This window comes from Perissodus microlepis, chromosome 3 (assembly GCF_051167445.1).
Source record: "Perissodus microlepis isolate ML-2025 ecotype Zambia chromosome 3, ASM5116744v1, whole genome shotgun sequence".
NCBI classification, from domain to species: domain Eukaryota; kingdom Metazoa; phylum Chordata; class Actinopteri; order Cichliformes; family Cichlidae; genus Perissodus; species Perissodus microlepis.
Genome location: NC_140463.1, coordinates 45,460,001 through 45,473,393, shown reverse-complemented (window position 1 = coordinate 45,473,393; position 13,393 = coordinate 45,460,001). Strand labels below are relative to the sequence as shown.

At 39.0% G+C, this 13,393-nt stretch overlaps 1 protein-coding gene across 4 annotated transcripts in view; it reads right to left on the bottom strand.

Annotated features, from left to right (window-relative positions):
- sorcs2 (sortilin-related VPS10 domain containing receptor 2) overlaps positions 1 to 13,393 on the bottom strand; it is a 355,461-nt gene that overhangs the window by 77,564 nt on the left and 264,504 nt on the right. For all 4 annotated transcript variants that reach the window (XM_084924623.1, XM_084924624.1, XM_084924625.1 and 1 more), the window contains one exon: positions 1,882 to 2,046. In XM_084924623.1, coding sequence (XP_084780749.1) covers positions 1,882 to 2,046 — 165 coding nt within the window. The remainder of the gene's footprint in view (positions 1 to 1,881; positions 2,047 to 13,393) is intronic.

The window sequence follows — 13,393 nt, the reverse complement described above, 5'->3', positions numbered from 1 at the left end:
CTTATGTCTCACCTACTTAAATATCTTGAGCTTTATTTCCATTTTGGTTTTCAGGGTCTTTTTATTTAAGCCCAAACGCCACTTTTTACATTGGGTTTTAATTCAGTCGGTGCAAAAAATAAGGACTTTGATGAATATGAGTAGTTGTTTGGTGGTTTGTGCAACAAAACAAAATGAAATTACAATTTGTTGATCTTGACAGATTTATAAAGTGTTAATTTATTAGTTTTTAAAAAGGTATTATCCATAAAAAAGAATTCATAATATACAGATAAGTACAAAGACTGTGGCAGATAAACTAAACTAAACCATACTGATAACATATGAAAACAAACTGCCCTTTAATTCAATATTTTTAGTGTATGATTGGTGAATTACCCAGGTGTGGTGGTAGACAACAACGTGAAATATAGCTGTGCTGTCTCCAAAAGTACCTGGATGATTACCTGGATGAATACCTTACCTGTATGATTGAGCATGCATCAAGACATAGCTGTGCTGTTTCCACATAGGCGACTACAGTCAGCTAACATAATAACATAAAATAAAATACTTTGCTCTCTACGACAAAAATATCGCTATCTGCACTTTGGGCTTCCGACCTTTGTATATCACTGCCAGATCAGATATACTACCTTTGCACTACCTTTGTGTTATCACCATAAATGACTGGAACGTGGTGAAGATCATTTGTTGTTACTGTTTCACACCAGTGGTGCTGTTAACATTAGCTTTGCTCAGAATTGGCCATTCCACATGTGTCCCCAAGTGATACATCTTTAAATTCCTTGGCTCTGCTTTGATCCCCTAACTGAAGCTACTGCTATAAAACAGTCAAATGCAGTGAGATGAACATCTCTCATTGCTTATTAATAAATCTGTTGATTGAGCGTTTCTAACCTACATGAGAAAGCAGCATTTTTGACCAACACTATTTTCATCTTGCAGGTTCTCTACAGTGCTGCAGGCTTGAATGTCTTATCCACTGAATCATCTCATCTCTCGGCAAAAAGACACAAGTAATTCATTGGACAGCAATACAATGCCCTGGCTTTCGTGTTGGCTCAGACTGGAGTGACATGTTACAACTATGAAAGCAATTAACTTAAGCAGGATGAAAAACAACAGTGTGTGACATAAAAAGTCATGTAGCTGAATTATTATCTGCTCTACAAGTGTGCATTGACGGTCATTAACCAGCACCTCAGGATCCTCCATCATAGTTTCATTGTTTCTGTTTTGTGTTAATTGCTTTTAATGGTAGTGAAACTAAAAAAAAAATATAATGAAAAGGTTTTACATAAAATCTATATTAATCTATATTAATTGCACATAAAGTGAAATGTTTGTCTTTATATGCCTGTTTTGTTTTAATTTGGGTGATTATGGCTTTTGCTGTTCAAAATTAAAAAGTATTTGAGATAATGGATTATCTCGACTTAATATTTCCTTCTAAATTTGAGTAAATTATGTGTGTATCTCAGTCTAGTCGAGTGCAAGCAACTACATTCGAGGCTGCTGACTTGACAATTGTCCAGATGACCTTCACTGGCCCATCCACAAGGACAGTAAGCCCCATAAGGTCATTGCTGAATGTCTAGTCATTCGCTGAGTGCTGCATAGAATGTATGGAAAATTGGAACGCTTTGAAAGGATGAGTGGGGTAGGGAGAGGTGCACAAGAAACAGGGATAACTGCAGCCATTAGATGTTTGCTGAGAAAAGTCAGTGCAAGATCTAACAGCAACGTAATAAATATACATATTTAAACTTTTACCTTAAAAATAAAATTTAAAGCAAAAGTTTTACATTCAGATTTCTATATACAAATAGATTTGTGGGTTATTTATAATTAAAAACAATGTTTGTGTCTACAACCCACCCTGCCCTCCTTGCAATAGGCCAGCAGCTTGTCTTCTTCCTTGGGGTGGAAGATGAGCGTGTCAGGTGTGAAGTCGATGGACTGCCGCTGGAAGGAGGAACCTTCATCTGTGCTGATAAACACCATTTGATCTCGTTCATTTATAGAGGAACCCACCAGAATTACCTGTAAGAGATGATAGAGAGAACAGCGAAGAAGAAAAGAAAGAAAAAGAAGAAAAAAGAAGGTCACAGGTGATACGGTCCAAAGCATCCTGCAACATATTTGGTGCTAAGTCAGCAGTCTGTTGAAAATATCCTCCTCATATCAGTACTTGTCCATGTTAATTCACCTGCATGCACTGAAAAAACCTGATAAATATGAATGCATTCACTGCCACGCATGCACATTCATTCAAGGCCATCCTCTGGGACAGAAAAACTTTCCATCAACCTTACAGGTGGCTTAAACCATGGCAACACTCTATTGATTATCTATTCAGACTTTTATAGCTCATAAAGTGAAAACATTAAATACAGGGGACACCAGGAACTGCCAACCCACCAATCACAATTATGTCCCAGACACTTGCAATAAGTGTCCCAATAGGGGAAATCGATAGGAACTAATGAACCAGTCATGTTCATTAACAGTGCGTGAGAGGTGGGAAGCTATCCCATGAGGGTTTTTGGTTGTTTACAGCAACTCCTTATAAAAAGTGTCCTCAGTCAGAGAAATGCAATAAAGTAACTTGCTGATAGCTGTATTGTTACTCAACAAATGTTTCAGCAAAGATTAATGGATGCAAACCAGAGATATAATTTTAATGAAAGGGATAACATGTAATGGCTATTTTAAAAAATAAGTATTATGTGTGGGCAGAAACAATTGAGCAAACAAATAAATCAACTCATAGGAAATTGTCAAAGTACTGCAAATGCTTTTAATTCTTATTTTAAGACTGCATGCTTTTGTCCACGTACAAAGAAAGAAAAAAAAACCTTTTTAATGCCTATATTCCTCCTTCACTTCCAAAAGAACCTTAATATCCAACCTTGCCGAAAGCAATTTGTATTCAATTGTATATTTAATAGTGTTTTCAAGGGTTACAGTAGCTCCTTCTAGAGGGAGTTCAGTACTTTAGTATTAGAAAGGAAAAGCTTCATATTTGTATGCTTATCCTTGGGTAAATTTATTACACAAACCTGGACGCAATATGCCTCTTACACAGCATGTTTGGCTCATCAAAGCAGGGAAAGCACAGTTTTAATAATGTTCACTTCAGTGTCCCAGTAGGCCAAGAAACTTATGGGTTATCTGCCTGATCTGGATTTCTTTCAGGGCCTTGTGTTACAGAAGATACTTTTAGTAATTTTTGAATAACCAGTCCATCGATCTCTTTGGTCAAAAATCAGTCACACCTGCTGGAGAGCATCCACACACTTGATGCTTTGACAACTAGACCTAAATTCAGAAATCGAATGGTTCCTTTAAATCGCCAGAAAACAAAAAACAGCAGGAAGGATGGGTTTTTTTCAGCAGGAAGCCAAAAAAACCCCAAAAAGATCAAATCAAATAAAAAAAGTTTAAAGCTCTTTAGGGCAGTGATTACACAAAATCTTGAGAGAGTACTTGAGAGATTTCTGTCTCCCTATCAAAGCAGGTAGGGCTTAACCTGGAAATTTCATGTTACATTTGCTTCTAGAAGAGCATTGCTCATGTTCACAGAAATCTACTCCAGTAGTATTTCCTCTTTGTCCTTGCTGTCGATCTTTTCTTTTATTATCTTTTAATCCCACCTCTGTTTTGTTTTTATCTAAAGAAACACAAAGCTGGTGTAAAACCAGTGGCTATGTCCATCTTTTATACTGTCCGTTTCTAGAAAAAGAAAAAAATCATTACTACTTTTATAGCTAAACTAACACTGTGCTATTTTATTCTTTGTCCATATTTAATATGTTCAGTGATTTGTATTATGTATGCCTACTTTTTGAACACATTTCTGGCAAATCTTCATCTGTCATTTCTTTTTATAGTCATCAGAACAGCTTCAATATCACAAAAGCCCTTACCCTAAACCTATAACTTCTTGATGCATGCTCAACTTTTCTCCCACAAAAACGCTAGGTCCAGATGAACAGAATCAACTTTTGGAGACTAAACCTATAACCATAACCTAATTGTAAACCTGATGCTAAAACTTGAGGGGACTGGGATTTTGGTCCCTTTAAGGGCTGTTGGCCCCCACAAAGATGTCTAAACAGGTACACAAGCACACACACACACACACACACAATCCCTATTAGGATTCTCATCATGACTTCAATTAAGGAGTGTGTGTAGAATAACACATCTTTCTGGGTTGATACTTGAGAACTGTGTGTGAGTTGGGTGTAACTTCCGTTAGCACCACAGTCAATTAAAAGCCTGGTGTTTGTTTTGCAGGCAGAGCATGGTTAACAAGGAAGAGTAGAATGATGATGGTAGAACAGCAGGAAAGAAGACTTTATTTCTTATAATACAGTTAATTTAGAAAATGTCAGCATAGCATGGTTATATCTGGACCTGGGATTTGCTCAGTGTATTTGTTGTTTACAGCTAAAAAGCTCCACAGAAAAGCTCAAGTTCACCCTGTGGATGTAGGAAGTCAGCAAACAATTACTATCCTTAATTTCTACCAAAATGACCGCTCCCAATCTCATATTTACATGTGTTTACAAAGTCTTTTGGCTTCTATGGTATAAAGCCTGATGACAGCTGTTTTGGCACACACTTCTCACTGTGGTTTTGCCTCATGTCCCTGTGGGGCAGGTCCATCAATCGGTCAGCCCTCCTGTGCCAACATGTCATCATTTAAAGGATGTCACTCGGTTTAACCTAGTTGAGCTCAGACAGACACTGAACATCCTCAGGACACACACGTACACAGTCCCACCTCACATATACACATCATATCAACAAATGGAGACAAATGTACAGTGAGATGACAAATGCTTGAAAAAGAAGCATAAAGGTGTACCGGATCTTATGAATATGATTGTGTCAGTTGGTGAAGTTGCATAATCTCACCCAAAACAACCTGAAACTCGCTACTCAGAGGTACTGAGTACTATAAGATTAGCAAAAAACCAAAAAAAGTTACAAATAAATAAACAATAAAAATATGTACTACCACAAAGGTCATGCTCTTGATGTGTTTGCATTTTTAACTAGGGTTCTGTAGTTTTAGCAACAGTGAAACACAGATCATCATGCAACGAAGCTAAACACAATTACAGTGGGGCAAAAAAGTATTTAGTCAGCCACCGATTGTGCAAGTTCCCCCACTTAAAATGATGACAGAGGTCAGTAATTTGCACCAGAGGTACACTCCAACTGTGAGAGACAGAATGTGAAAAAAAAATCCATGAATCCACATGGTAGGATTTGTAAAGAATTTATTCGTAATTCAGGGTGGAAAATAAGTATTTGGTCACCTCAAACAAGGAAAATCTCTGGCTCTCACAGACCTGTAACGTCTTCTGTAAGAAGCTTTTCTGTCCCCCACTCGTTACCTGTATGAATGGCACCTGTTTGAACTCATCATCTGTATAAAAGACACCTGTCCACAGCCTCAAACAGTCAGCCTCCAAACTCCGCCATGGCCAAGACCAAAGAGCTTTCGAAGGACACCAGGAAAAGTATTGTAGACCTGCACCAGACTGGGAAGAGTGAATCTACAATAGGCAAGCAGCTTGGTGTGAAAAAATCAACTGTGGGAGCAATCATCAGAAAATGGAAGACATACAAGACCACTGATAATCTCCCTCAATCTGGGGCTCCACGCAAGATCTCATCCCGTGGGGTCAAAATGATCATGAGAACGGTGAGCAAAGATCCCAGAACCACACGGGGGGACCTGGTGAATGACCTGCAGAGAGCTGGGACCACAGTAACAAAGGCCACCATCAGTAACACACTACAACGGCAGGGAATCAAATCCCGCAGTGGCAGACGTGTTCCGCTGCTGAAGCCAGTGCATGTCCAGGCCCGTCTGAAGTTTGCCAGAGAGCACATGGATGATACAGCAGAGGATTGGGAGAATGTCATGTGGTCAGATGAAACCAAAGTAGAACTTTTTGGTATAAACTCAACTCGTTGTGTTTGGAGGAAGAAGAATACTGAGTTGCATCCCAAGAACACCATACCTACTGTGAAGCATGGGGGTGGAAACATCATGCTATGGGGCTGTTTTTCTGCCAAGGGGACAGGACGACTGATCCGTGTTAAGGACAGAATGAATGGGGCCATGTATCGTGAGATTTTGAGCCAAAACCTCCTTCCATCAGTGAGAACTTTGAAGATGAAACGAGGCTGGGTCTTCCAACATGACAATGATCCAAAACACACCGCCCGGGCAACAAAGGGGTGGCTCCGTAAGAAGCATTTGAAAGTCCTGGAGTGGCCTAGCCAGTCTCCAGACCTCAACCCCATAGAAAATCTGTGGCGGGAGTTGAAAGTCCGTGTTGCTCGGCGACAGCCCCAAAACATCACTGCTCTCGAGAAGATCTGCATGGAGGAATGGGCCAAAATACCAGCTACTGTGTGTGCAAACCTGGTAAAGACCTATAGTAAACGTTTGACCTCTGTTATTGCCAACAAAGGTTATGTTACAAAGTATTGAGTTGTATTTTTGTTATTGACCAAATACTTATTTTCCACCCTGATTTACGAATAAATTCTTTACAAATCCTACCATGTGGATTCATGGATTTTTTTTTTTTTTTTTTTTTTTCACATTCTGTCTCTCACAGTTGGAGTGTACCTCTGGTGCAAATTACTGACCTCTGTCATCATTTTAGGTGGGGGAACTTGCATAATCGGTGGCTGACTAAATACTTTTTTGCCCCACTGTATACTTTTAGATAGTATTTTTAATTATTCGTTTTTTTTATGAAATGCTTTTCATTCAGTCTTCAAATTTGTTTGCTTGCTTGTTTGTTTTTGTTACAATGTCCACTACTAAGCCTATGGAAGCTTTTGACTAACCTTGATGTCATCAGATTATCTTTTTTTTTGTCATCAGGGATTTAAATGAAAACACACTGTTTAACTGAAAGTATCTGTTTGCACAGGAGGTGTTGGCTGTTAGTAGTCAGGCTGAGGAGGGGAAATGCTGCTCAATTGCATCATGGGACTAGAAACAGAATGAGAGCGTTTTTGAAATCTAGTAGGAGACACACACAGCGCTTTGAGTGCTCAGACAGAGTAGAAAAGCGCATTTGCCATTACCATTTACACACTGAGGACTCCAAATTGAGATATTTCTAAGCTTAAAGTGTATTACTAAATCACTTGAGAAATCTTTGCAGTTCCATTTGATTGTACGGGTCTTTTTGAGACCTTAGGTGAAAGGAGTTTAAAATTAAATTCAAAACCTTAGCCAAAAAAATAAACCTTTTCTATTCTATGCACTATTGTGAGTTGTGCATTTTATGTGGTACTTAAATGTCTTGTAACCCCTCCATATTCATGCATTGTTCCCTTATTGGGTTTCAACCTGGAAAACTCAAAATGGGACAAAATTGCTAAAACGAATCTTAAAATTGTTTTATCTTTTATTATTCACGACAGAAACCACAGAAAATAATGTAGGAGTTTGTAAAAGATGAGTGTGCCACTGATGCACTCATCCTCATGGCGCAGTAACCTGACTTACCAACAAGTGGCAGTCTTGTCAAACTGTAGGCTCGGAGGAATGCCGTCAAATCTTTACAGAGTTGAAACTGAGCTTGACTAACCAACTGACAGATAAGAAGGTGAACTTTTCAGTGAGGCTTCAAAAAATGGGATTGGGGGAGGGCAGACAGACAATTCCTTTCGCACAAGTTATGATCCTCCACAATCAAAGGACTTTGATACATTCTTCCTTCATAACGATTTCCTCCGAGTAATAGCTCAAGCTTAGCAAAGCACAGTGCTCCTATTGTGCATGGCAGATAAAAGCAGACTCTAAACTTCCTGTGTCTGCTCTGGAGACTGCTGGGGTGTGACACATTAAGGGGACTTATAGGAACAAAACTCAGCTCTTTTTAATCTGCAAAACGGCTTAAACACCAGTGTGGCTTTGGGAAGAGCTTGCGTAATCTGTGCGATGTTTGATAATCTTTCGATCACAGTTGCTCAGATTATAGAGCTGATACTCTCTGATGTGTGTCAACAATGATCAGTTCCCGCTGTCAATTATAAAACAGCACAATCTTCTTGGCAGCTTAAAACAGCTTATAAAAGAGTGCTGGTGTGCAGTTGGAACATGAACAACATGAAGGTCTATGCCCAGAGAAGAATGAGAATGTGCATTTGTTTTGCATGACACATCTTTGAACAGCTGAAGGATTTTATGGCTGCAGGCTGATATGGCTGATGAAAACCTCAAGTCTTGAGAATGGAGAAAGCTTTTGCATGATACAAGCACACTGACACAAATGCACACCTATGCAAATGAATTGTGTACTTACTGTACATGTGCACAGAAAAATGAGAGAAGTCGATGAAGGATACCTTTTGAATTGTTATTTTGCAAATATTATTCTATATTTATTGTTTTTTCTTGTTTCTTCCACAGGTTAGGTACACAGTTGTGAAAGTAATAAATCAATGAAGGAATCTGTTTTTGCAGATTCAGCACAGAGACTCCATGTTCAAGGTAATTATCTCAAAAATAGCTTTCAGTAGCCTTGTTATCCTTATATTCAGCCTGCTATCTATAATTCACAATACATTTTTGTTCCTCGTAACTTTGTTATGAACTCGTAGGAAAGATTCAATGGCCTGCCATGTAGCCATGTTTTGGAAAACTGTAAGTGAACCTTCCCAGATTTCAGCAATGAGTGACAGAAAGATATAAAAGAAGATAAACCTAATTAGTTAGGACCTAGTCGTATAAATCAGAATGTTTCTTTGTTATTAACATCTGGGTCAACACACATAAACATACCCATACACATGCATACCAGTGCAGTTCCTGGTACAGTTCCTTTCCACTCAATTACATATATAAATTGCTTGAGTTCTAGCTTCCACTGGGAGAGAGGGCCCCATGTGACCACAGCTTACTGAGCCATGGTCTGTTAGGAAGACCTGGGAGGGGAACGCAGCATGGGAGGCCAGAGGATATCACCAGACAGCATAACAAGTTTCAGAAGATGCTCAGTTAGTCCTTCCCTTTAGTCTTGTGGTGGTTATTAAACTAAACAAGGATGGATGGAAGTTTTGATCAGACAACCACCTTTTATTTATGACATGAGTCTCCCTCGTGCCCTACCTAAAGTACTGCACATCTCTGTTGTACCATCTTAGTTTAAGATTTGTTTGCAGTGTATTTCGGGATTGTTTCATATCACCAATGAAACAAATCCTCTTCAGGTAGTTCTTGTCATATCAAAATATAGTCATGCTTTTTGGACAGAGTGTGAAATCAAGGTCATCTTGCTGAAGTGGTTTGCATAAGGACCAAACAGCCATTTCATTTGAATGAATTAGCAGGGCATATAGTGCCTGAATACCTATAATAATGTTCTTTTTGTGGAGGATTAGGACAAAGAACATGAGAGGCTCATTTTAAAGCCTAGAGTCATTTGAAAGTTTGAGAGTATTGTATGTCTGTTTGATCATTTCGAACATTTTTAACTTTCTAGAAGACTGAAAAAGCAATGTTACCTTAAAAAACAGTTTTTGACTACAATCTCAGTAACTCAGCAACAAGCTATGAAATGACCTTGAGTTGAGACTGTTTTGCCCGAGGTCAAGATTGTAGCTTCAAACTCCACTTCTGTCTAAACCCAATAACAACTATGACATTTCTTATTGAGTTAGAGGAGCAAAAACAATTTTTATGATACTATTTGGTCTTATATTCACTTTTATAATATCTTCCACTGTGGTAATTCCACTAGTTTCAAGTGTGGGTTCAACTTTGTCAATATTTTCAATCAGTCCTCAAGCAGCTTAATCCATAATGTTGAATGGATATTGTATCACTTCAATATTCATTCCCAGTACAATCAGTTTCAAATTTAAAGACTTAGCAAAAGCCTCTTGCTCAGAAGCCAGTTCTGACTCTTTCCAGCATTTTTGTCACTGCACTTCTCTAAGGTGAGGTGAGAAGTGGTTAGAATGGGGAATCAGAAAGCCAAACATGAACAACACATTGTCAGAGGTGTCAGAGATAGAGGTGTGAGAGGTCTGGCAGTGTGTTTTTTGGCCAGCTTTGCGACAGTGTGACAGTCCGACAGTCCATTAGCTTCCTCCCAGGCAGCTGCATTTGTGTTACAATGGAGGTGACCAGTTTCAGCAAAGTCCCACATCTTAGCTTGAGTTCACATGAAAACACACACACACACACACACTGAGCGTGTGGAAAATCACCAGTCTGAGAAGACCAGTAGTTGAAGAGCATGAAGTTCAAATGCATATTCTTTATACCAAACTTTACAACCTAATGCACTGAAAAAATAATATTGAGAGGCTGGCAGGGGCTGTAAATGTGACAGGAAACACACCCAAGTTTTTTTTTTAATACAATGACAAATAATGTGATTAAAGTAACACATTAGTAAGTAATGCATTACTTTAATCACAATACATTTTTTTAGTAACGCAGTAATGTAACGTGTTTTTGCTGCACACTAGCCCTATCTTCAGTCCTTTTCAGTTCATGTGCTGGAGGGAGGACAGTGGTGCAACAGTCTACATCTTTTAAGTGTAGTGGAGATGAACATTACTTTTATTTTTATTGTGCAAAAACATCTGTACAGTCTCAAGCTAATGCAAAGCTATCCAAGAACCCAGAATGATGTTGAAGTTAAGTGTATGCTAACACTAGCCAAGCAGCTTGGCCTACTCTTCAGCAGCTAACAAAGATAGTAATGAGTAGTCATGCTGGGAACATTGTAGCCTCCATTTCTCTCTGTACATGATTCAAGAGCAGAATAACTGTGGCGATCACTTTGAAGTCTCCTTGGGCTCTTTCAGCTGTGTTGTGTTGGTGGTTTTGTATGTCTGTCCTCTGTCCAATGCAGGGATGTGGATTGGTGTGTGGAACAAGTAAAGTGTACTATAGTAATTTCTTTCCAGTGATGACCTGAACACTGGTGATAATTAGTAAAAGAGTCATCAGATTTATATTCATTGATTTTCTCATCATGTAAATGTACTTAAAGTCTACTGTCTCATGCTACAGTTTGTAATGCTAGTCCTTGTGAGTTCAGCATACAGACACTTGAACCTGTTGCTGCAGGTTCCAGTTAGAGTGCTGACCCACCAACTCACAGTATTGGTGGGTCAGACAAGAACACGAACTACCGTCTGAAGCTGCTGTCCAACACTGTGGATTCCCAGTCTGTCAGATTCATGATGCAGGTCAATACTGATTTTACTCCTTATGGGGAGTTGATTTATGATTTCATGATTTTACTTATGGGGTGGCTGTGGCTCAGGTGGTAGAGCAGATCAGCTACTGACTGGAAAGTTGATGGTTCGATCCTTGGCTTCCCCAGTCTGCAGGCCAAGTATTCTTGGGCAAGATACTAACCCCAAGTTGCTCTCCGATGCATCCACTGGAGTGTGAATGCTTAGATTGCACTTAAGTACAGTTCCTTCTGTAGATTGTATGAGTGGGTGTGAATGAGGCATGTTGTATACAGCACTTTGAATGCTCCGGGAGAGTAGAAAAGCGTTATATAAGAACCAGTCCTTTGCCATTTAACCCACATTTGCTCATAATTTATGTATATTTCTCTCTATTCATTCATTGATGCAGACATGCATTAATATATAAAAATATTTTTAAAAAAGAAGTTTTAGAAACAAGCTTACTGTCATATATACCAAAATTCATGGATTTTAACACAGTTAAAACTATGTTTCTATTTGATTTGATCAATGTGTACTTTATCACTGTGCCCACCTAAGAAAACATTTGATCCACTGCTGGCCTAAATAACCACTGTTTATACTTTTTAATACTGTCTATTTAATTATGTGCAAACTGTGTGGGGCATGCACACCAAAAGTTTAAACTGACATGACGTGAGATGTAATTTTCATGCAGAACCAGGTGTAATCCTACCTCTAACCCTTTTAAAAAGATTGTTTGAAATGGCTGTCAAAGATACATTTTTTTAATTGCTCAGCTTTGCTTGCTTGTTGTCATGTCAGTAAATAATATTTCACAATTAAAATGAAAAAGAAAGTGGCAATTCCAGTAAGTGTGTGGTAACTCTGAGATTGACACGGGTAGATAAAGTGCAGAATGATGTGGGTTTGTTTCGTGTGGGGTATGTAACTGCCTGTCCCAGATTCAGCCCTGTAGCTTCTCCCTCCATTTGAAGCCTCCCAGAGCACAGAGATTGGGACTGACATAGGCCTTGATATACTCTTCTCCCTTTTTGTGTGATTTTCTTTTCTTTTTTCTGTTCTACAGCAGCTTTTGCTAGCAGGGCTGGACTGGGACAAAAAATCGGCCCGGGCATTTTGACTAGAGACCGGCCCACCAGGTATTATAGGAAAAATCATAAAGCTTTTGAATGAAAACAAACACTGTTGTGACAGTGTTGTGTATACTGTTTTGATGGTATATGTATGATTTCTATACGTTGTACATCAGATAAAAACTTTGGTCGTAAGATTCAGATAATTATTTAATAAAAGCTAAATATTTTAAATGAGAATAAGAAAGAAAAGTATTTCTTTGTGCCCCCCTTTCCCTGTTAATGCCCACCTGCCCCCCTGGCAAAGCTTTGCTAGACACGCCCCTGCACAGTTACCAGCTGTCAGCTACATAAAAAAGGATCCTGGTGTTATTTGTCTCTCAGAAACAGTTCATAACTTCCCTTCAACTCATTCATGTCACCTAAAAGGTAAACCTGTTTCTCCATCACCTGTTCAGCTCTGATGATTCAGTAAGGACATCTCCTGGTTTCATCTTCATGTTTCCCTCTCCCCAGATAACCAAACCGACATCATGACCAGCAGCTTTACAGCTGTGGCTCCAGCAAACATCAGCTGATACTAGAAATTAATATTAAATAAATTCTAACAACAGCTGATCAAGCTTAAACAGCTGTTGTTTAGCTCGACATCCGCTGGTTTCCTCTTTCTGGCGCAAAGTGGGCGATAAACAAGCAAGAGAGAAAAGCCGATCAGCTGATCATTGATCAGTTTCACAATTGAATGAGAGAAGAAGAGACAGCTGACAGCGTAAAGACAGAGAAAAACTCCAGCTCTGTGTCTTTTTCCATTCTAGCTGAAGTACGGGACAAACTGTGCTCCTTTTCACCTCAATACGAAACGCGTAATATTTTCTCTGAATACGGGACAATTCCGTTTTTTATGGGACGGTTGGCAACTCTACTAACTAACCTTATCAATAAAATAAAGTTCACTATCAGTAACATCATAGCACCCACCCAGCTGTAGAAACTCCGTCATGCTAGTTAGTACGCAGTACGAGTTATTGTAACTGACGGTAAAAAGTCAGCACAACGAAAATAAA